Source organism: Moschus berezovskii, chromosome 27 (genome assembly GCF_049115385.1).
Source record: "Moschus berezovskii isolate FMDL1 chromosome 27, NW_MosBer_1.0, whole genome shotgun sequence".
Taxonomy (NCBI): Eukaryota; Metazoa; Chordata; class Mammalia; order Artiodactyla; family Moschidae; genus Moschus; species Moschus berezovskii.
In genome coordinates, this window is record NC_142486.1 from 39,055,922 (window position 1) to 39,080,416 (window position 24,495).

The 24,495-nt window shown below is 46.5% G+C and overlaps 1 protein-coding gene across 2 annotated transcripts in view; it reads left to right on the plus strand.

Annotated features, from left to right (window-relative positions):
- Positions 1-23,060, plus strand: part of ADCY9 (adenylate cyclase 9) — a 112,126-nt gene extending 89,066 nt beyond the window's left edge. The window contains exons 9-11 of one of the 2 annotated variants that reach the window (XM_055409360.2): positions 605-756; positions 7,457-7,498; positions 12,688-23,059. In XM_055409360.2, coding sequence (XP_055265335.1) covers positions 605-756; positions 7,457-7,498; positions 12,688-13,879 — 1,386 coding nt within the window. In that variant the 3' untranslated portion in view covers positions 13,880-23,059. Of the gene's footprint in view, positions 1-604; positions 757-7,456; positions 7,499-12,687 lie in introns of both variants that reach the window. The other variant, XM_055409361.2, reaches the window with a different exon arrangement.
- The last annotated feature ends 1,435 nt before the right edge of the window (positions 23,061-24,495 follow it).

Here is a 24,495-nt window from a genome sequence, read left to right on the forward strand (position 1 = left end):
CCACATATCCAAATGATACAGGGTAATACACTGTTGTCCGTCAACTGTACTTCATTTTAAAAGAAAAGAAAAGTAAAAATAATAACCTGCAGAACTGGCACCAGCCATCCACTGGCACCTCAACTGGCTGCTGTCCATCTTGGAAGGCGCTTTCAAGTTAAACCCATAAGGAGTGAATTCATGCTGCTGTTGCAAGATTGTATTTCTGGTGCCAGCAAGTGTAGCACAAAGTGCTGGCGGGCTGGTTGCATTCGATACTTACACACCCCAATTTCATTTCCGCTGACATGCAGCAGGGTGCCTGCAGGATCGGTTTTGGAGAGGGAACTGATGACAGGGTGGCTTCATGGGGGCAGCCTGCCTTTCCTCCCCTCCAAGGTGACGTGTGAGGTTCCCACACGTCAGAGAGTGCCCGTGAGACCTGTAAACGAGAAAACTGTGGGAACTTAATTAATCCCATGGTTTATGATCTGTCGCTGAACTGAGGGTGTTCTGTTCCACAGAAGGACAGGTAAGCGAGTGTGTCATCTGCTCTCGGGGTTCCCAAGTGGAGGGTAGGCTGGTGGGCGCACTGGGGTCCTCATGAGCCGTCCCCTTGTTTCAGTCCACCGTGTTCACGGGCTCGGCCGTGCTGACCGCCGTGGTGCAATACTGCAACTTCTGCCAGCTCAGCTCCTGGATGCGGTCCTCCCTGGCCACTGTCGTCGGGGCCGGGCCCCTGCTGCTGCTGCTCTACGTCTCCCTGTGCCCGGACAGGTACATGAGCCCTGCTCACCACGCAGGGTGACCTGCCCTGACACTGCTTTCGTCCCCCTCACACCTTTCCTCTTGAGAGATATGATTGACACAGAAGTATTAGTTTCCAGGTGCACTATGTAATGATTTAGTATTTCTGTACTTTGTGAAATGATGACCACCGTTAAGTCTACTTCAGTTACTCTCGGGAATCTCCTGGCAATTCAGTGGTTAGGATTTGGTGCTCTCACTGCTAGGGCCCAGGTTCGATCCCTGGTGGGGCAACTAAGATCCCACAAGCTGTGATGTGAAGCCAAAAAAAGAAAAAAAAATGTTACCTTCTCAGCAACTTTCAAATATATAGTACAGCATTATTAACTATAGTTACCATGGTGAATGGGTTTGAGTGAACTCCAGGAGTTGGTGATGGACAGGGAGGCCTGGCATGCTGCAGTCCATGGGGTTGCAAAGAGTCAGACACGACTGAGCAACTGAACTGACCTTGGTGTCTATTACTTCCCCAGGACTTACCTACTTTATAACCGGAACTTTGTACCTTTTGAGAACCTTCACCCATTTTACCCACTTCCACCCCTGCTTCTAGCAAACCAATCTGTTCTCTGAAGAGTTAATGGTGTGTTTTTTTTTTTGTTTGTTTTTAGAGTCTACATGTAGATGAGGTGATACAGTATTTGTCTTTCTCTGTCTGACTTATTTCACTTAATGCCTCCAAGGTCTGTCCATGTTGTCACAAATGGCAGGATTTCTTTCTTTTACAGCTGAATCATATTCTGCTGTATATATACCGTGTCTTCTTTATCCATTCATTCATTGACAGATACTTAGGTTCCTTCTCATCTTGGCTATTATAAATAGTGCTATAATGGACATGCGGATATAGTGGTCTTTTCAAGTTGCTGTTTGTGTTCCCTTCAGATGCTTCTGAAGTAGAACTGCTAGGTCATATATTAGTTCTACTTTTAATTTTAGGGGGACCCTTCATAATGTTTTCCATAGTGGCTGCACCAGTTCACTTCTCACTAGCAGTGCACGGGGGATTCCCTGTTAGCTCAGCTGGTAAAGAATCTGCCTGCAATGCAGGAGACCTGGGTTCGATCCCTGGGTTGGGAAGATCCCTTGGAGGAGGACATGGCAACCCACTTCAGTATTCTTGCCTGGAGAACCCCCATGGACAGAGGAGCTTGACAAACTACAGTCCATGGAGTCCCAAAGAGTCAGGGAGCGACTAAGCACAGCACAGCAGTGCACACGAGTTCCCTTGTCTCCATGTCTTCAACATCACTTGTTACTTCTTATCTTTTTTTTTTAATACCTGTGCTAATAGGTGTGAGGTGATATTTTGCTTGATGTGCATTTCCCTGATAATTAAGGGGATATTGAACAGCTTTTCATGTACTTATGAGCCATCTCTATGTGTGCTTTAGAAACATGTCTGTTTAGATCCTCTGCCTGTTTTTCAGTTAAGTTTCTGAGTTTTGCTGTTGAATTGCATCTGTCACTTGTGCTTTCTCATCAGTACTAACGCCCTCCACCCCAGCAGACATTTACTGTCTCAACAGGAAACAGCTTTCAGCCTCATCAAGTCAACAGCGTGATGAAATGCCCAAAGAGTAATATGCAAAGGAAAGAAAAAGGAAATAATTTTTAATAGCAAAATATGTATTTACCTGTAGACTTCCTGGGGTGACCACCCCCAGCTGACATCATGCAGTAATCACATGCTAGAACTCACAGTTGTCCCACGGTATCCTCAGGGGATTGGTTCTCAGACCCCTTCCCCTAATACCAAAGTTCAAGGATGTTCAAGTTCCTCCTATAAATGGTACCACATTTGCATATAATCTACAGAGCTGTTTAGACTGCTTATGATACCTAATACAGTGTAAGTGCTATGTTGTAACTTGTAAGCATGCAACAAATTTAAATTTTGCTTTTTTGGAACTTTCTGGAAATTTTCTTCATAATATTTTCGATCTGAAAGTGAAACTTGCTCAGTTGTGTCCAGCTCTTTGGGACCCCATGGACTATAAAGTCCATGGAATTCTCCAGGCCAGAGTACTGGCGTGGGTAGCTCCTCCCTTCTCCAGGGGATCTTCCCAACCCAGGGATCCAACCCAGGTCTCTTCCGCATTGCATTCTGTACCCGCTGAGCCACAAGGGAAGCCCAAGAATACTGGAGTGGCTACCGTGCTTCCCTGATAGCTCAGTTGGTCAAGAATCTGCCTGCAATGAAGGAGATTCCGGTTCGATTCCTGGGTTGGGAAGATCCACTGGAGAAGGGATTTTTGATCTGAGGTTGTTTGAATCCAGAGATGGATTGTACCTATGGATGTAGAAGGCCATTTGCATTTATAATGAAGAGGTTTGAATTTAAGAAAGTAGGACCAGAAGCCATTTAACAAGACTATCAAGAAAACGAAATGTTAGAGGTGGACGTAACACACAAATGAAAAGAAGTAGCTGGTTCTGACCTCTTGTAGTAGCACTAGTGTGCTGAGACGGGTCACAGACTGTCGAAGTGGAGGAACTGAAGAATGATGGCCTTGCCAGTGACCTGGCCCTATTCATAAATACCGTGTCATAACAGTTCTCCACCTTATGACATGAAATGTTAGGGCAGTGAGAAATCACTGGAAATACATCTCTTATCTTGAAATCCTTCCACATATTGAAGAATACATTTTACTCAAATGGCCTTCAAAGCTCTCTCACTGGGGATGTGGGGAAAAGAAACAGGAGCTTTGTGAAGACGCCTGGAGACAGAATCTGTTCTGTGCTATGAAAAATGTAAAAATATATAGAATGGTGCTGATAGGTGCTATGTTTAAAACAGCCTTTGTTAATGAATCCATCAAGGCTCCTACTTTCCATGTATCCTACTAATTAAGTCATGCTTTGGTTCTCCTAAATTACCAGTTGCACATTTGCAACTGGCTTTGTAGCTTTTAACCTTTTCAACTAAATATATAGTTGGAAATACAATGCTACCTTGGACAGCAAAGTGCACATAGTAATTTATTCAGAAATTTGGAGGGAATGTCTCAAATCATTAAGCTTCTGTTTCTAAACATTGGACTTTTTGTGTAACTGCTTATGAAAATGTTTTATGTTAGCACACATTAAAGAACCATTGATTTATATTTACAACGTGTTTAGGTTAGCAGGATATTTCAAAGTTACATGGGACATTTCTCCATTGTGCTCTGCAGGACATCTAACAATCCTGGCTCCCCAAATTATTATGACAACCAGAAGGGACTCCAGTATTCCCAAAATGCTCCCCTGTGCTGTGCTATGCTTAGTCGCTCAGTCATGTCTGAGTCTTTGCAACCCCATGGACTGAAGTCCGCCAAGCTCCTCTGTCCATGGGGATTCTCCAGGCAAGAATACTGGAGTGGGTAGCCTTTCCCTTCTCCAAAATGCTCCCCTAGGAGTGGTATTACCACTGAGAATCATTGCTTTCATAAATTCAAAAATAGAAAATGGTCTAATTTGTCTCATTATCCAGATGAAATCACCATAGTGCATTTGAAGCAGTGGTCAGTAATGGACAGAGTGAGTGTTCTTCCTCAGTTTACTTAATAAAGTAATAGCGACATGAAAGATGTTCAAGTTCTCTGCAAACTAAGATCAAAAAGATAATTCAAAGTATTCAGCATTCGCTTTATTCAGGGAATTTACTGCTGTTCAGCATTTGAAAGGAAACTTTAATGAACAGTTAAATTACTTTAAGTAAAACAAAGTGTCCTTTTTCCTTTCTGAAGGTGTGTGCAGCCTTCTGGAATTATGGTCTTTGTAAAGCTCTTTCCCAACAGTATGAAATTCAGTAATCCACTTTTTAACCTTTTAAACCCATCACAATTACCCCATCAGCCATTCAGTCACAGGGATGGACCTTTTCCACTTGGTTCTGGAGAGAATTAGCTATGGGGAACCCAGAAATCAAGCAGGAGATCTCGAAGTGGGGCTGGTGGTTGAATCTCCCAGTCCACCCCCATACTCACAGGATCCTCTCAGCCCATCTGCCCTGTCACCACTGAGCCCAACCAGGATAGGGGGCATGTTCAGTTCAGTACTACAGTCGCTCAGTCATGTCCGACTCTTTGCGACCCCATGGATCACAGCACGCCAGGCCTCCCTGTCCAACACCAACTCCCAGAGTTTACCCAAACTCATGTCCATTGAGTTGTTGATGCCGTCCAACCATCTCATCCTCGGTCGTCCCCTTTTCATCCTGCCTTCAATCTTTCCCAGCATCAGGGTCTTTTCAAATGAGTCAGCTCTTCACATCAAGTGGCCAAAGTATTGGAGTTTCAGCTTCAACATCAGTTCTTCCAGTGAACACTCAGGACTGATCTCCTTTAGGATGGACTGGTTGGATCTCCTTGCAGTCCAAGGGTCTCTCAAGAGTCTTCTCCAACACCACAGTTCAAAAGCATCAATTCTTCGGCACTTAGATTTCTTTATAGGCCAACTCTCACATCCATACATGACCACTGGAAAAACCATAGCCTTGACTAGACGGACCTTTGTTGACAAAGTAATGTCTCTGCTTTTTAATATGCTGTCTAGGTTGGTCATAACTTTCCTTCCAAGCAGTAAGCATCTTTTAATTTCATGGCTGCAGTCACCATCTGCAGTGATTTTGGAGCCCAAAAAATAAAGTCAGCCACTGTTTCCACTGTTTCCCCATCTATTTGCCATGAAGTGATGAGACTGGATGCCATGATCTTAGTTTTCTGAATGTTGAGCTTTAAGGCTACTTTTTCACTCTCCTCTTTCACTTTCATCAAGAGGCTTTTTAGTTCTTCTTTACTTTCTGCCATAAGGGTGGTGTCATCTGCATATCTGAGGTTATTGATATTTCTCCTGGCAATCTTGATTCCAGCTTGTGCTTCCTCCAGCCCAGCGTTTCTCATGATATATTCTGCATATGATTTAAATAAGCAGGGTGACAATATACAGCCTTGATGTACTCCTTTTCCTGTTTGAAACCAGTCTGTTGTTCCATGTCCAGTTCTAACTGTTGCTTCCTGACCTGCGTACAGATTTCTCAAGAGGCAGGTCAGGTGATCTGGTATTCCCATCTCTTTCAGAATTTTCCACAGTTTATTGTGATCCACACAGTCAAAGACTTTGGCATAGTCAATAAAGCAGATGTTTTTCTGGAACTCTTTCTTTTTCGATGATCAGCGGATGTTGGCAGTTTGATCTCTGGTTCCTCTGCCTTTTCTAAAACCAGTTTGCACATCTGGAAGTTCACAGTTCATGTATTGCTGAAGCCTGGCTTGGAGAATTTTGAGCATGACTTTACTAGCATGTGAGATGAGTGCAATTGTGCGGTAGTTTGAGCATTGTTTGCCATTGCTTTTCTTTGGGATTGGAATGAAAACTGACCCTTTCCAGTCCTGTGGCCACTGCTGAGTTTTCCAAATTTCCTGGCATATTGAGTGCAGCACTTTCACAACATCATCTTTTAGGATTTGAAATAGCTCAACTGGAATTTTATCACCTCCACTAGCTTTGTTCGTAGGGGGAACAAAACATGAATTCAACTCCTGTGAAGCAGGGGGGACTCTTCTAGCTTTGAGGAGACAGGGGGGACTCTTCCAGCTTTAGAGGGGGACACACACGTGGGTTATAGCAGTGTCACAGTCTTGTCTGGACTGGATGAGAAGAGGACATAAAGTCTTAGATTTCGCATTTTGTGTGTAGCTCTCGCTTCCCTTCTATGTGAAGGCAACTTCTGTAATCACGTAAGCCACTCTGAGCCCTCACTGGCCTGTGCTGCCCAGGAGAGCTGCTTCCAGGTGCTCCAAAGGTCCCCTTTGCAGGAAGCAAGGCTGGGGGCCTGGAGGACGAAGTGTCAGGGCCCTTGCTATGGGGAGAGGGGAGGTTCAGGTGAATTGTGGGCCTGACTAGATGCTGGGTGTAAGGTGACATGACCCCAGAGGAAGCTATGGAGAGGGTGGGCTGTGTGTCTCGGGCACCTTCCCCAGCAGCACCAAGAGAGAGGTTGTTAGGTATGTGTGGTTTCAGTGCCCTAAAATTGGGATTTGATTGCTTTGGGCACCACCAATAGCAAAGTTCAGCTTCCAGAGTAAATAATTCAGCAGCACGGCCTTTTGAAATTGATCCTCTGTCAGTAGGCTTCGATGTCTGAAAATGACCAAAGTTTCCAGCCTGTAGACACTGTGGATGCGTTCTTAGCAACAAAATGAAGGCTTTAGAGACCTTTCCTGATTTTGCTCTTTGTTGACTGTGCATACCTTCCATGGCTAATATAAAAGTTGTTGCTGTTGTTAATATTTATTTATTTGACTGTGCTGGGTCTTAGTGCAGCATGTGGGATCTTTAATTTTTGTTGCAGCACGTGGGATCTTTAGTTATGGCATGCAGGATCTAGTTCCCCGACCAGGGATTGAACCCAAGTCCCCTGCACTGGGAGTGAGGAGTCTTAACCACTGGACCACCAGGGAAGTCCTGATATAAAGGCTTTTACATCATTGTCTTTACCATTTTGTTTTTCTTCATTAGCACACAGCATCAAATTATAATTAAAATTTACTATCCTTAACTGTCTACCTTGAACTCCACCTTGAAAATAGGAAAGTTGTTTTTATTTAAACTCTTCTCAGATTGCTTTGTATAGTGCCTTCCTAGCTTTTTATAATCATAGTTTTCTGCATTTTAATTTCAGTTCCACAGTAATTTCACACCTTGATGCAGTACAGAATTTCAGGTAAGCTTCTAACACTGTGCCTATATCTGAATAAATGAGAGTAACTATGTTATTGCTGGTTATTTCTAAGCTTCCTGAAAACACTTGTGTTTTGAATAAAAAGAACATACGCACTCTTAAAAGAGTAAGCGGAAAATATCTGTTTATTAAAATAGCAGATCATATTTAGAATATCTTATTGGGAAAATGAATGATTGCTAAGACAGGCAGGTTTCTCCTGCTCTCTTGACAGTGGAGCATTCCTGTGAAAACTTTCCTAACCCTAACTGTGAAGAAGCAGTTACCTTAGGACACAGCTTGCTATCGGAGGCACAAAAGGAGTCGAGGTAAAGCACTGATGCTCACGGCTCAGAGCTGTGGTGGCTGATGCTGCGATGCTGAGAGTCGCACCTGGGGAGGAACTCCCTCCAGGGTGGCGCTGCCTGTCCAACATTCACTGCAGAACAGACGCAGAACACTATTTTTACTTTTTGCCTTTTCCCCTAAAGGCCAATATCCCCTTCAGATTTCTTTCATTAGCAAAATTAGGTACTAATATAGATCTTTCATCCAAGCAAAGCAGTGAAAAGAGACCTTTCAAAAAGCAAAGGATTCTGATATTAGATTTGGTTTAATTTTATATATGACTGTTACAAAGGAAATCTCACAAATCAAAGCATTTTATTCACTAAAATATTTTAAATTAACTGACTAGAAATTTGAAAAAAAAAATGTTGTGTCCTTTCCTTACTATAAATATCAAATTTAATTCTAGATAAATTGAACTCAAAATTTAAAAAAATTATCTAAAAGTATATAAATATCTAGAAAAAATAAAATTAATCAGTTCTCAAGTCTCTAAGACAGAGATAACTTTCCAGTCTTGTAAATAATGAACTAATTAAGACCTGCATAGATAAGAGACAGAAAAATCACAAAAGAGGAAATGTAGTAGAAGATAAACTACTCCCTAAGTCATTACACAGTTAAGCTACAAAATTCCCTCTGATCTAAATTTTTCCTTCAAAATGTTACCATGTGGATACCCAGTGTAGGCCAGGGTATGGCACATTTATGAATTGATGGTGGTGTTTAATATAGGTTTGTTGAATCTGCACAGTAACTTGATACATTAGGAGACTTTGTCCCTATTTTCTAGATAAGGAAACTGAAGCTCAGAGAAGTTAAGGAACCTGCCTATGGACACATGGCAGTGTTTAAACCCTTGCCTCCCTCACTGCCAGGCCATGATTTTTCTGCCATGCTTCCTTACTTTTCAGAATGGTGCCGTAGTTTTGGAAAGTAACTTGACAGCTTATAAAAAATAGTCCTAAAAATGTTCGTTACCTTCAGCCTAATAATTCTATTTTTTAAGCTTATCTGCTGAGGAAATAATTCAGCATTTGGTAAAGGCCACATCCCCCCAAATATTGATCATAGTGTTTTATAATATTGAAAGTTTATCAGCAAGTTCAGTTGTCAGTAATAAAGAGTTAGTTATGAAACAGGTACCCAAATATTGCAGCCATTAAAATATGGAAGTTATGGAAAGCAATCATGATTTTTCATCTTTCATTTATTATATAGAATTGCATATGTCTAATAGCTACAGGTAGGTGATTCATTATATATTTTTAAAAGTAAGATATGTAATACATATGATCTAATGGTGAGTGGTAATCTTTTTGTTTCTATAATTAAAAAATTAAATATCTGTGTACATTTAGATGTTGGGAAGGAGAATTAAAGTGACAATAGAAGTAGAAAACATATACACAGAAAAGTCCCTAGATGAGAACAGCTCAGTGAATTTTCACAAGTGAACACACCCATTTAACTGCCACCCAGACTAACAGTACTGCAGCCCAGAAGCTCCCCATCACGCATCCTCCTGGGTCCCTGCACCCGTCCTAGGTGTAGATTTTAAATGGCACTGAAATGCACCAGAATGTTGACATATCCCATGTTGAGCTGGCTAGGACAACCAGTGGTCTCTGTTTTCTGTTTCTCTCTATTTTGTAATCCCTCTCTCACATGGTAATGAACTCTACTCTATCTTACTGTAACCTCTATTTGTCCACCTGTTGAGTTGTCTCTTGTATTTATTCATATAAAATCCCTCCTTTAGGGACTGACCTTCACTATTTGCATTTAGGAGTAGAGCTATTACCTTCATTATCCCTTCTGAAGTAGAATAAGAAAAACAGGTGTAGAGTGGAGGTAATTCTCTCACCCACTGGTGGCAGATCTCTTTGGCTGCAGGGCAGCCCAGGGCACGACATGACAGTCTGTGCACTAGGACCCTTCCTTTTCTCTCTCTCTCTCTTTTTAATGAAAAGATAATTGCTTTACAGAATTTTGTTTTTTCTGTCAAACCTCAGCATGAATCAGTCATAGGTATACACATATCCCCTCCCTTTTGAACCTCCCTCCTTTTTAAGCAAAGGCCAGAGCAGGCATAGCCATTGTTCCCTTCCCTCTCTCGCCGCCCACGTCTCACATTCCCCTGCTTCATTCAGAGCAGACTGGCCCATGCCCGTCCCAGGCTCGGGCCACGCTGCCGGCTTTGGCCGTAGCGTAGTCGACTTCTATGCCCTGCCCACTTCTCCCTCTGGATTCTACGATGCCTGGTTCCAAGATGACCTGAAGCCTTGGTGACATCTCCTCATAAAGATGCTGTTCCTCAGTGTTACCCCTTCCGAGAAATGAAGGAAAGCCCAACTCCTCAGCCAAGGAAAGGAGCTCACACAGGGAAGACTCCTCCCTCCAGACTCTCCCCTCCTCTGGGCCAGCCAGAGGGCTTAAGGGGCTGCACATGGATCTGTTTCAGTACCCAAAATAGTTATGTTTAGTACTTGTGATTCATAATATGTTTTACCATTCATTTAAGTGACAGTTGGCAAAATAAATGAGTGAAGTGTGGTGAATCTTGCCACAGAGGCCTTTTTTGGTTCCTGGTAATTAGGCATGAAGTCAGGGTCCCCAAGACCACCCACCCCCGGTGATCATTCTCTTGGGGGACTCAGAACTCATCATGTGGTTGTGCCCATGACCATGGTTTATTACAGCAAAAAGGACAGAAAGCACAATCATCAGAGGGCAAGGGTGCATGACACGAAGGCCGTAGGAAACCAGATGCCTTTGTCCACGAGTCTGCTCCCAGTGGGGTCATGCAGGATGCACTGAATGCCCCAGCAATGAGCTGTGACAGGGAAGCACATCACACGGGCACCCTTTGCCTGGCATGTTCCAAAATCCCAGATTTCTGGGAAAAGGGCAGGTACTCAGCATACACTCTTGTTTGTACAAACAGTCCAGGCACAGTGAGCCACTCTCCTCAGGGACTGGTGGGAATGCCCCAAAGCCAAGCTCGCGATGCCATCCTAGGGCGCCCTGCCTGTGGACCTCTTTACGACACAGCCTCAGGCCCTTTCCGCACAGGCCCTTGGGCCGGTAGAGACTTAGCCATACTCCAGCCCATCTTCAGTTTACACATGAGGAAACAGACCTGAAAGGTGGCGTGACCTGCCCAAGGGTCCCAGAGCTCTTCAGGGGGAGCCAACCTGGCCATTACGCCAAGGCTGGGGCTTTGGGGACTATGTTTCATGGAAGGCGTTATGGCCAGATTGGTCAATTTAATTATTTTTAATATCCTTAAGTTACTGCTAACAGTAAAACTCATTTAAAGCACTCTGATTACAGAATTGAGCTTTCTGTGCCATGGCACTGTCTACGCTCAGAATCCATCTGTTTTGTATATAATTATATTCCTATAAGTGACCCAGCAGCCCGCTCTGTGCATTTTAGAGTACAGCCGGGAACAGTTTACATGAGCAGAGCAATCACAGGCGTGTAAGCTGATAGAAGAAGGATGAGAAGGAAATCCAACAAGCATTAACGGTGATCACCTCTGGATAGTGCAACAACAGTGGATCTTTTCTTTCTTTCTACTTTTACCCTAACCTTTATATGCTGAGTATGTAGTATTTTTAAGTGGAAAAAAATTCTATTTAAAGAATAAACTTTAGAAGAGGCAGTAGCCCATGCTCATCTTCAGTCCTTGGGTGCCAGCTGTGGCCCTACAGCACCTTCACAACACTGCTTGGAGCCACAGAACAGACCGAGTGGACTCGGTCATCAGAAGGAAGAGAAATGGGTTCCACCCTTAGAAGGTCAGTTTGGACATTTCTACTGGAATTCTAAGTGTGTGGTATTTTGCATGACTCAGCAGGTCCATGCTCAGGAGTTTATCTCACAGACAGGCTCCTTCATATGCACAAAGATGCACTTGGGAATACCGGCTGCAACCTTGTTCCTAGAAGCCCAAAGATGGGCGAAGTCAAGCACCCTCAGCCAGCATCTGATGGTAACAGCACAGCCAAGGGTTAGAATGGCGCAAAAGGGCACCGCGTAGGAAAGACACTTATTTTCCATTGCTTATATGTTTGAGTTTCTTAAAGTATGTTACTCTTAAAAGTATGTTACGTTTTATATATATATATTTTAAATGTTAAAAGTTGTCTTAAATGACTTTGGCAAAACAGAACTAACCCGGGGGGTGAGAAGGAGGGGGCAGGCAGATTGTATCAAAGTATCAGAGGATATGAAATATCTTGGGTATGGCAGTGTGGTGTGGTTCCCAGGGAGATGGCCTTGCTCTTAGGAGACAGGTCCTGAGCAGTTCAGGACTGAAGTGGCCTGGTGTCTGCAGCTTGCTTTCAGAATGTTCAGCAACGTGTGCCTATGTGAGTGTGCGTGCACGTGCGTAGCCCTGTGCACACATGTGTGGAGTGTGTATTGACAAAGGGGGCAAAAGCAAAGCAGCACAGTGTTGATAACAGTGTCATGCGGGAGAAGGGTGTACAAATGTGTGTTTTGCTCGTCTCTTAACCTTTTTTCTAAGGTGGAGACTTTTCAAAATAGAAAGTTGGAAAAACAGAGGAGGTTTTAAAAATCAAGGAGCTAAAGACTTCTGAAAAACAGAGCACTTAATGTAGAAATCTTATAGGAGTGACTCTACCTTGCCACATCTTTCTAAACAGAAACAGGTCACTCGGCAGCTGCAGTTGATGGAAGGTTCGAGCTGCACAGAACTCTGTGCAGGATGCTGGTTAGGCAGGGCTGGCTCGGACCTGGAAGCGCTGGGCAGTAAATTTTCCTTAAAGATACATTTCAGGAGGCACGCCCTTTCTCCTCTCTTTCCCCTCCAGCTCCAGGAGGAAGCTGTGCAACGCCTCGCTGCCTCACGATGGCAGGAGCCCAGCCAGCCTGATCGGCCAGGAGGTGATTCTCGTCTTCTTCCTCCTGCTCCTGTTGGTCTGGTTCCTGAACCGAGAGTTCGAAGTCAGCTACCGCCTGCACTACCACGGGGACGTGGAGGCGGACCTGCACCGCACCAAGATCCAGAGCATGAGGGACCAGGCCGACTGGCTGCTGAGGAACATCATCCCCTACCACGTGGCCGAGCAGCTGAAGGTGTCCCAGACCTACTCCAAGAACCACGACAGCGGAGGCGTCATCTTCGCCAGTATTGTCAACTTCAGCGAGTTCTATGAGGAGAACTACGAGGGCGGCAAGGAGTGCTACCGGGTCCTCAACGAGCTGATCGGGGACTTCGACGAGCTCCTGAGCAAGCCAGACTACAGCAGCATCGAGAAGATCAAGACCATTGGGGCCACGTACATGGCCGCGTCCGGGCTGAACGCCACGCAGTGCCGTGACGGCAGCCACCCACAGGAGCACCTCCAGATCCTCTTTGAGTTCGCCAAGGAGATGATGCGTGTGGTGGATGACTTCAACAACAACATGCTGTGGTTCAACTTCAAGCTCAGGGTGGGCTTCAACCACGGGCCCCTGACGGCGGGCGTCATTGGCACCACCAAGCTGCTGTACGACATCTGGGGGGACACGGTCAACATCGCCAGCAGGATGGACACCACGGGGGTGGAGTGCCGCATCCAGGTCAGCGAGGAGAGCTACCGCGTCCTGAGCAAGATGGGCTACGAGTTCGACTACCGAGGGACGGTGAATGTCAAAGGCAAAGGCCAGATGAAGACCTACCTGTACCCTAAGTGCACGGACAGTGGGTTGGTGCCGCAGCACCAGCTGTCCATCTCGCCTGACATCCGGGTCCAGGTGGATGGCAGCATCGGACGCTCCCCTACAGATGAGATAGCCAACCTGGTGCCTTCCGTTCAGAACCCGGACCAGGTGTCCCCGGGTTCCGAGAACAACGCCCAGACCAGGGACGCTCACCCGTCTGCTAAGAGACCCTGGAAGGAGCCCGTAAGAGCCGAAGAAAGGTGTCGGTTCGGCAAAGCCATAGAGAAAAGCGACTGTGAAGAAGCGGGGATGGAGGAAGCCAACGAACTCACCAAGCTCAATGTCTCAAAGAGGGCGTGACGTGGCCCAGCCCACCGCGGTGCTCTGTCCGTCCAGGCGCCACCGCCCCGTCCCCGGACGGCGTGTCGTGTGGTCACTGCAGCCCTAACCTCTGTGTGGATCACAGTCATTCAGGGTTCACTTTCATCCGCCTCCTTCCCCTTCCCCCACTCGGTGTGACCGTCAGAAGCGTGGAGAACAAGTGCCTTCAGGGGCTGGGCGACCTGGAGTCCAGGGAGGCGCAGCCAGGGTGTGGCGCTGGGTGGTGGTGGACGTTAAAGCAGAAACTGTGGTTAAAATCAGATTTTTATTGCTTTTTCTCACGAGACACTTTTTTTTTGGCTAATATAATGTTTTTGAGGGTTTTTGTTTTCCTGTATACATACTAGTGTTTTTTTTCCAGTGACCTGACCTTTCTATGTAAACACATACACGCACACACACTTGTATTCATGAATATGAGATCAAGTGCCAGTAACTCACTGGGCGGGGTGCTGGGGGTGCAGGCTGAGGACTGCAAGGAGCCAGCAACCCCCTACCCGCACCTTCCAGGGCGATCGGGTCCTCAGGGGCCTGTGGCTGCACCCACTGGCCCCCCACACCCAGCGGCTTTAGGGCTTCCTCCTCATGCAGGCCAAGATTCCAAACGCCAACTGGTCTCACAGCTTGTGATCCCAGGCCTCAGGTATCTAAAAGCCCTTTTCCATTCTGCCCCCGCCCTGAGGGGTCTTCCAGACGGAGTGGAGGGGCTCCTCTTTGAAGGTGACTCGTCCCAGAGGGAAACGCAAAATAAACATCCGAGGGTTGCATTTATTTATTTATTTATTTATCAGGAACCGTGTGTGTCTCGGGGAGGGTTGCTGGACTGTTCTCTCTAGTGAAGGGAACTAGGCTTGGAGCAGTGGGTAGGTCACAGCGGAAGGATGAAGATGGGGCCATTAGAGCTCCAGCCACCCTGGGCCGTCTCCCCTGAGGAGCAGGACCCCAGTGGGCATGGCCTATGCTCTGGGTCGGGGCACCCTCGGCCACCACTTTGAATGCGAAAGCTCTGCTCCTACCCCTTGTCCATGGGGTCTGCCCATGGCAGGAGATGGCTCAGAACGGCTCAGTGTGAAGCAGGTCTGGGCCGACCACCAGGGCTGGCAGGCAGTGCTTGGCCTCCACTTTTGGGAAGTTCCTCCATCTTTTCTGTTCTCAGCCTGCGCAGCGCTTGTCTGTGGCGGGATCGGGCCTGGTGAGTGGACCCCAGTCCTCTTTAGGTGGAGCTCTTACACTGTCAGTAGGGGCAGAATCGTCCGGATATAAATGAGGCGTCGGAACCCGGGGGAGTGCAGAAAACCCAAGGAACTTGCTCCTCTGCCCTGTGTTACTGATCCCATAGTCCCCCTTGTAATTGTTTTGCCACACTGAGTCTGAAGTTTATGTAGACTTGAACTCAGGCCAGAGTTGTCCTGTCACAGTCACATGATACCTCCCTCTTAAGGTGGCTGCAGCCCATGCGGTAGGGGAGGGCTAGCTCCTTCTCTGTGTGAGGCCTTCACCGACGTGCCCTGTGCGTTTTCTCGTCCCCAGCAAATCTCTGTGTAGCTTTTACATCTGCACCAAGTCCCTTTATCACTCCTCCTTGCCAAACTCGCACAGAATCTGCCCTCCCTGGCACCATGAAGTATTGACTTGGATCAGCCAGCTCCCCAGTGACGTGCCTGGGATGGCCCCCAGCAGCGCAGTCATAAGCCAGGACCTCCACATCCAGGGGGATTTGCCTTCAGGTTTTGCTGTCAGACTGTTGGTCTTCCTGTGCTGGAGAAAGGATGACTGTGACAATACCTCTTGCTTCTAAAGAATGTATTCTTATAAAAACCACAAAATTGTTATTTTTTCTTAAAAACACTACCTGATGCTCTGCCTGTCCGCTGGGGTTGTGGGCACGTCAGGGGTTCCTTCCATCAGTATTAAGGTATGTGTCATGTATAGCCCTCACCCTCTGCCCCGCCACCCCTGGGCTCCAGGCTCTGCAGCTACCGTGGTGGCCAGGGGATGCTGGGCCATTGCTGAATTCTCTGCTGTTCTGCTCCACAAAGCTCATCTCTGCACACGCTTCCTCCCTTGCAAACTCTTTTTTTTCTTTCCCCTCCTGCAAAGGTTGTTTGTGATTCCTAGGAAGCCAAAGGGCTGCAGATACAGGGATAGTGTGGTGACCCCCGCTGGTCTGATTCAGCATTGTGCAAATGGGAGCCTTCAAAGGATGGTTTAAATTGTCTTTAAAAAACACCCTGAGCCTTCCTAAGCAACCAGTGCAGGTGTTCTCTCTGGATGTTCCACTCGTGACTTGGGTCCCTCCCAGCCGCTGCTCAGAAGTGTACTTCAGCACAGAACCACGGAGTGTCCACAGGGGCCACACTGGGCCTTCGACACAGCCGGTTGCTGAAGTCAGATGGGCTTCTGAGCAGCAGGCTCAGGCGCTACCGATTTGGTGGAGACGTCCTTCAGAGCGGCATACCTCCTGTGAACTTAGGGCAGGAAGCAATACTTCAGAATTGAATGTGTGTAAATATAGTTGCTTTGAGTTGCATTTGCTGTTTTCTTCTTGGCCTCAGGTCTGATAAAATTCTCCATGTACGAATCCATATAAACAAGCACACAGAATTGTATCCAATGCAGACAAATGCAGAGCATCAGTTATAAAACCCTCACAGAGCCTGGAGGCTCCCCACGGCTCCGTGACCCTGACTGTGCTGTGGAGACGCCCGCACATTTGCACTTGACACTGAGAGCCAAAGGGCCGCGTGCTTCCCATTACGTGGGCTGTCGTGATTTGTAGTTTCCAAAGGTCTGTCCGTGTTTGCATTTCTAGGTTTTTGAGGTAAGCACTTTTTGGTGGTTGTTTTCGGAAAATCACGTCATGCCTAGAATCTGAAATTAAATTCTTGAGAACCAACTGTTTGCGTTCTCCATCTTTCCTTTGCTCTACCCTTTTTAAATTGTTAATCCTGATAATTTCAAAATGCACCCCACTCCCCACCACCCCAAAGAAATGAACATTAAAATACTCTAAAATCTCAACATTTGCTGCCTGGTATTTCCTCACTGACAAGACTGGTACCACTTCCGAGATTAGAGCAGTCCTTGCCAGCCATATGTGGCTGAAGTAGGGTTTGCAGGTCTTTTACATTGTGACTTTGAAAACAAGGCAACTAAAAACCCTATTGTGTGTGTGTGTGTTTTAAATGACTGTCTTTGCTATAGTTAACTTTTTTTGAGAAGTATTTATTTCTACATGGGATTTTTAACAAAAGCAGGTTACAGCACAAATTTTGCTTGCGACCATATCCTGATTTTATTAGGCCTCCTAAAGAGTTTCTCCCACAATATCTCAAGCAATGGACTGAGAAAATAAAGTCAGTTTTTTAAAAGGATGTGCCCACATAGCCTCTCCCTTGCAGAGTTCTGGGAGGCCTATGTCACCGGGAAGGTCACAAACCCAGTTCAGTATCTGTTTAAATTCAGAGTGTCTTTGCTGGAAAATACACATGCCATTTCACACGTCACAGGGGCTCACAGCACCTCCATACCTGGAGCCAGATGCTGGGCTCTGCTGGGGGTTAGCACCTTCCCCGTGGTTTTTCCTGGCGTTATATAGGTGCAACTGCAAAGCAAGGACCCTCTTGTTGGCTCAGGGAAGGGGGGAGGGGATGTGGCCCAGGCCTTGCTTATCAGCTTGGAGGCACCCAGCGTCTAGGTGATCCTGGAACCCGTGAGGACAGCGCTCATTGACAAGGGTGCTCTTTCCTCTGAGTCTGTACTGCAGGCATCTTCAGGAACTTTCCAGGAGGTGAGGGAACAGCAGTCTTTGTTGCATTTCTGTCTTAGAAAGGACACCCCAGGGACTTTCGGAGGTTCCTCTAACAGTCTTGAAAGGCAACCTCTAATTCTCACAGCAAGCCCCAGGTCTTACCATTTGTGGTTTCGCTTTCACTTTCTGAGGGTCATCTATTCTGTCCCTTTTTTTAAAAAAATACTTTAGCTTGCATTTTAGAGACAGTTCTGAAATAAATGCGAATTGACCTTACCCAAGTTGAGGGCTGGCCTTTTCCCTGGTCTCTTGGGAAGTGATCTCTGAGCTCTTGGAAAGTCCTGCCTGATACGTGTCTCTGGGTAACTGGGGGCTTTGGTTCACACCAGCTCGTCCGGTGGTGTGGTTTACTGTGGTTGTCATGTGGACCTTATGCTGGGGCTGGAGACAAGTTCTCTCTTTCAGCTGAAATCTCTCCATGTGGTGGCTTTTCTCTGCTGTGGAAGTCTGTCATGATGGCCACCTGGGTTGGATCCTAAGTGCCGGGGAGAGGAAGCGGACTGGGGCAGCAGATAGGGAAAGGAAGTGATTAAGAAAAAAGTACACACTTGCACAAATGCAAAATCTCCCCGAGTGTCTATTTTTATACCCTTCCTTTGTAAAAATTGTTTTTTAAATTACATGACTCCAAGAGTTGTTAACTTTACATCAGTGTAACCCAAGCATGGGGAATTCTCACATCCTTGCTGGTCCTGAACGTCAGAAGGAGGAAGGAATTATGCAGTCAGACATTGAGCAATCTGAGTGCTTCCTGAAATCTCAGTCATCAACAGCAGCGATTCCTAACCTTTCTGGGGGGCTTACAGAGCCTTTGATAATTTGATGAAAGCTGTGACTGCTTTCTCCAGGGAAAAAAAAAAAAGCACATAAACTCACTTCATGTTCCTCGATCCAAATCAAAATACCCGTGATCTACAATAACAGGATGGATGGTGATTTTTAATTACAAGCATCTGCGGGTGAAGTTTCCACGCGTTTCTGGACTCTCCATTGGAAATGTGAATAAACAGGTGAATGCTGCTTGTTGATGTATGCATTTCCAGTCCAATTATATATTAGACTTTAATGTCTGAGTTACCTGAGTACATCTGAAGAGCCACTCAAAGAACTTTTCAGTATAAAGACAAAGCTCGTCAGAGTCTTTCCATCAGATAAGTAACATTCAGACAGTATGCGCTGAATACCTGCGACATGCCAAAGCTCACTCAGGTGATGGTTGCGCCATGCCACTTGAGGCCATTTGAGGAACCCCTGGGATCAGTCACTGCTTTTCCTGATGGCTCTCCCATTAGGAACCCCACAAGGAAACTGAAAAGAATTCTGAGACACCCCTGTCCTTGTTGACATTTGTAAACAGTGGCTCTTTAGTGTCGTCTGTTACTGATGATTTTCATGTTCACGGTCTCACGGAGTATTCAGTCTCTCCGTGAAGAAAGGGCAACAGGTGAGGTACCATTCAGAAAAAACAGCTGCACCAGTACTGTGTCGGTCCCTCCGTGAGGGAGGGGGCATTCCATATTGGTCATGTATTTTATTTTTTTAAACAGGCCTCTCTGGATGGCGCCTGGGGTCTCAGAGCTGGGCAGGATGAGGCACTGGCCTGGATGGGCCAGGCTGGGGGCAGCCTTTCAGGAGCCACACCCTCAGTGAAGCATGCCCCCCGCTGCCTCCCGGGGAATTGCTGGGGGTCAGAGGACCACGGCCTCTGCCCATCCCACTTCCTTCCGAGGGACCTCCAGCAGGCTGCAGAGTTCTCAGAGCTGCTCCTCCTCCGTCTTCCTCTGACCTCCATCTTCTCAGCAAGCAAAATTCTTGCCCTGTAGGTTGACAGGGCAAGAGGAGTGATCCAGAAAGCAGGAACCGTTTGGACTTGTCCCTGTGATTCCGGGAAAGAAGCCGAAGGGGAGTGACGTGGCTGAGCATGCTTGCTGGGAGTCCCCTGGGCACAGACGCCCTGGCGCCCAAGGCTTTCACCTCCAGCCCTCCCTGCTTCGCAGCCTCCAGCCCCCAGCTCCGGTCTCGGTCTCATGTAGGCCACTCCTCTCCAGGGACACTTGTGCCTCCCTCCCCTCTACCTGCGGCCCCCACCCCCTGCCCACCATCACCTTTGACCTCCCAAGTAGGTTTCAGTGCTTGCCGCCTCACTCCCAAACCTCAGGAGTACAGACAAACCAACGGCAACACTTCTAGCAGATGCTTTTTGTGATTTAAAGAAAGTAACTCTTCAGCCACAAAGTTAAGTTCTCACATATGCAAATGTGCCTCTACACATAAGGCAGGCTCTCATTCTATGACAGTTTTCTGCCAAGGAGCTCAAAGCACCTGGAACCCCTTCTGTCCTCACCATACCTCACTGAAGGTGGAGGAGTTTTCTTCTGTCCAACAGGTTTGGAAGCTCAGGTTCACAGTCTCTGAGCAGCTGGCCATCCTCAGCCAGTACTTGCCAGTGACTCCCAGCTTCACAGCCAGACCATCTCATGGCTTGACAGCCCCTTCTTGAGCAAGAAAAGAGCAAAGAATCCAGGTGGTGGGGTGAAACACTGTGCGTTTAAATGGTGAGATTAGGCAGTAGGTCAGCAAGTGACAGCAAGGTAAATCCGTTTCCCCTTCTCTCCCTCTCCCCTTCTTTTTGTAAGACTGGCTACTTGAATTACATGTAGAATGTTTAAGGTATTATTGTCTAGTGTCTACTTAGAATGGAGAAGTTTTCAACTTAAGTGTCTGTATGGACTTGTGTTCATCTGCTAACCAAGACCATCAGGGAATGGAGGCAGTCTGCAACACGTGGGTGCCTTCAGAAAGGTCCGTGTGAAGCACAGATTATACTGGTGTCATGTGTGTCCTGCTAATGTAACAGAACTAAATCACGTCCCTTTAACACAAGATCTGGGTTTTTTCCCCACAGACTGTTGATTACACAATAAATTTATATGTAATGTTATGTTGTTTTTGAAATGTCTGTATGTACGTCTCCAGCAGTATTTCAGGGAAGTATTAGAGGGAAAAGAAAAAACCTTATTTAGCCATTTAACTTGAAATATTATAAAATAATTCACAATTTCCATGCCAAAACCAACTTTGTTGACTATTTACAAAGGACAGAGGAAACAGTTTGCCTTTTGGAAGCAAATCTCAGCAAAATGGTGAGTTGGTGGAACTTGTCTTTGGTAATTTTGATTTCTCGGAATGATCTCTCTTCTTCCTCAAGGGTAAAGACTTCTGGTGGCATCGCAGATACACTTAGAGTGTTCACTTAGCACAGAAGAGCATGGATTGCGTGTGAGTTGTGCTTTCCCAAAATTTCAGTCAAGGACTCCGAGAGACTCCTAATGACCCTAATCTACCATAATACCTAGAGAGCTTTTGGATTCAGTTGGTTATTTATTTTTTAATATTGAAGAATGAGACTTACACGAGCTTTCGGAAATTGATTCAACTAAAACCTAAATCTAATAAGATAAGGTAAAATTACTCGGAAAAAAAAGAGATTTGAAGCACTTATCCAGATACTTTAGGATAAAAGCATCCTTTCGCAAAAAATATTTCAAATGAGACAAAATGAATTTATTGCATAAATCACATGGACAGTGATCTACATTCTTCAAGTCACTTTTCTTACGTAGCCAATACAGTGTGCCGCTTCAGTCCCTTCAGCAGCTCATTTCCAAATTTCCTCATCTTCTCCTGCCACTGTCCGTTATGTTGCCAGAATTACAATAGACTCAGACCCGCATGCTTTGAAAGAAAACCTGGCGTGTTCTTGTGAACGTGCCATTCAGTAGTTACCGAGACTTTGAAAAAGTTTGTCTGTGTTCCTTCTGACTGGTGGTTTCTGTCACCATCGCAAACATAAGACCTCCTGCATCTGTTCCCATAGCAACAACCTCGTGGGTGACCTCTGGCAGGAGCTCTGTAGCGCCAGCATGACCATCCCACGTGCCTGAGACAGTCTGGCCACCAGGAGGAGACTGGCTTTCCTCTCTCATCCCTCTGCAGTACAGGAAGGCAGCCCCATGCTCTGGCCCAGTTGGAGATGCTGCAAACCACTCAGCACAAGCTGCTGCCAGGTCTGGGGAAGGCCTGTGGCACCCAGCACCCTTCAGAAGACCATCTGCCAGTCCCTTCCAGTTTTAGCCTCAGGAAGCTGCCTGAGCAGCAAGCTGGGGCTCGGGGCCTGATCCAGGCTCACAAAGAGATTCTTCATCCCTCTAGTCCTGGACTGGCTCAGGCAGCAGCAAGCCAGACTCTCAGGCCTCATGGAAGCCAAATAGACTCCCACCAATGCCACACATGGTCCTGGGGTCCCCAAAGCTGTCCTGGGACCTGGGGGTGGTTAGGGGCAGAGAGGAGGACCAGCTGGGAAGGCCTAGAGAAGTGGATGTCGGCGACGCAGGGACTCCAGCATTCTGTGACCTAACACAGCAGGGGCCCAGCCCCTCGGGTGCCATCGCTGCCCCACATCATAAGCCATCGGGTGGGTTGTGCCAGGAGAGGCCTCTGGGCACACCTGCTTCATGCCACTGCATTCAACTGAAGCACCAATAACACAAAAACAAGCACCAGTGAAAAACCCAAAGCCTTAACATCCTCTAGGAAACCCTGTGTCAATTCCATGATTTGTAACAGACATTGTTTTAGCATGGAGCTTGTCCCCGGGATGATCCAGTTACTAAAATCAACATCCACCGTCTCGATCCATGCACTCATGCTCCTACCAAAACCAGTTCTGTAACGCAACAGGGCAGTGTCACCCCATCCTGACAGCTTTGTCCTGCTGGGGCGCCGGGGTGTATTTTCCTTGCTTACATCATTGTACCACCATAAAGGGGCAACTGCAGTTTTGTTCCAGCAGCGTTTTGGGCTTGGGTGGTTGCACGCTCCATCCTAGAATGGGCATTCTTGCACACTGCACACTTTTGTGGAGAACAGCACTCACAGAAGGCAGTAAACCGTCCTTCCATTCCAGAGCATGCATAGTTTACTTTTTTAATCGTCACGTTTTATTGAACCTGCTCATGGTTCTTCCTCTCTTCCCCTCCGACCTTCTTCTCATCTGCACTCTCCCGTCGTCTCTTTTCCACAAGATGAAAGCACTGCTGAGAGGGGAACTCCATTTCCTTCCAGATAAAGGGAAGGAGCCTAATTGTAAATTTTAAAAATAATATGAGAAACTGCTTATGTTCTTTCAACAAACAAAAACAGGAAGAATTGTATCTGTGAACTATCAAGCTATATCTGTAAATAGATTAAAAAGCACATTATCTTTAATTAGTCACTACAGACCTTGTAATCTATTGTATATTCAAATGTTTTACTGTACCAGAAAAAAACATTATGCGATACATTCAGAAAAGCTAGGAGAATAATTCAAAATACAGTATAATTAACTCAAATTTTGTTGTTTGTTTATTCTTGGCATGGCACAATTTCCAAGTGGAAAATGTGCTTACCTTAAATTATCAACCAGAAAATGAATTTATCTGCGAGACTTCTGAGATTTATTTTGTTGTTTTTTTAATTGGCGTGTAATTGCTTTACCGTGTTGTGTTAGTTTCTGCTGCACAACACAGTGAATCAGCCGTGTGTGCTAAGTTGCTTCAGTCATGTCCGACTCTTTGTGACCCCCTGGACTGTAGTCCGCCGGGCTCTTCTGCCCATGGGATTTCCCAGGCAAGAATACTGGAGTGGGTTGCCATTTCCTTCTCCAGAGAATCTTCCTGATCCGGGGTTTGAACCCACGTCTCACATCTCCTGCATTGGCAGGTGGGTTCTTTACCACTAGCGCCACCCAGGAAGCCCTGTGTGTACATATGTCCCCTGCTTCTTGGATCTCCCCCACCCTCCTGAGACTGCTTTTTAATGCAATGCCATTCACAGAGCTCACAGTGTGTGGCTTCACCATGCAACCCAAGGGGTCAAAATCTGGTGGTTCCAATTTAATCCAGACTCAGGAATTTCAGGGAGAAGTGGCTGCAGCCTGGGTCCAGCCTGCTTTTCCACCAGGCCACCATCAGCTCCCTTTTGCTTGAGAACAAGTATCCAGAACACAGAGTGGCTGCAAGTGTCCAGGGCCTCAAGGGCCACTGTCAGCATTGGAAGGCTCAGGAGCCCCTTCCCTCCAGCAGGACATGTACAGACCGACAAGTAGATAAAGAGGACAAAGAAGTGCCCACCCCCCCGCCCGGGGGTCTCTCCTGCTGAGAAAGGGCCGGGGAGGCCTCCGTGGTAAGAGACAAGGATTCGGGGAGTTGGGGGGGTGGGGAATGAGCTTTCACTGTGATTTTGCTGAAGTTTGTTCAACCCTGAGCTGAGCTCATGGACAAGAGGGAGACAAAAATTATTTTCTTTGGACTGTTTTGAGCCAAAATAGAAGAAAGGGGCTCATTTTTTCCAGCGATTTTTTTTTTTTTTTTTGATCAGTAGTACAGATCCAAAGTAAGCGTTTATTCACTGGCCCAGTTTCCCAATCTTTTTGCTTAGACGTACGACAGTCAATTCCCTGGGTTGTAAGAGTATCCTGAAAACAGCCCACTAGCCGAGGACTCATAAAACGTACTTTCCCCGTGTGATGGGGTCAGGGTTGCTTCACCAACCATGGAGCATGTCGCTCTTCACTCTGAGCTTGACTTTGTTTTAGCCGGCGTTGGGTGAACCGGTGTGTGAAGCTGGTTAGCAAACACGATACCCAGAGAAGCTGCGCGCCTCCCGGGAGAAGACCGAACAAACTCTTCTTTCGTTTTTAAATTCAAACCAACCATCTATTAGGAGAAAAGCCTTACCCTCC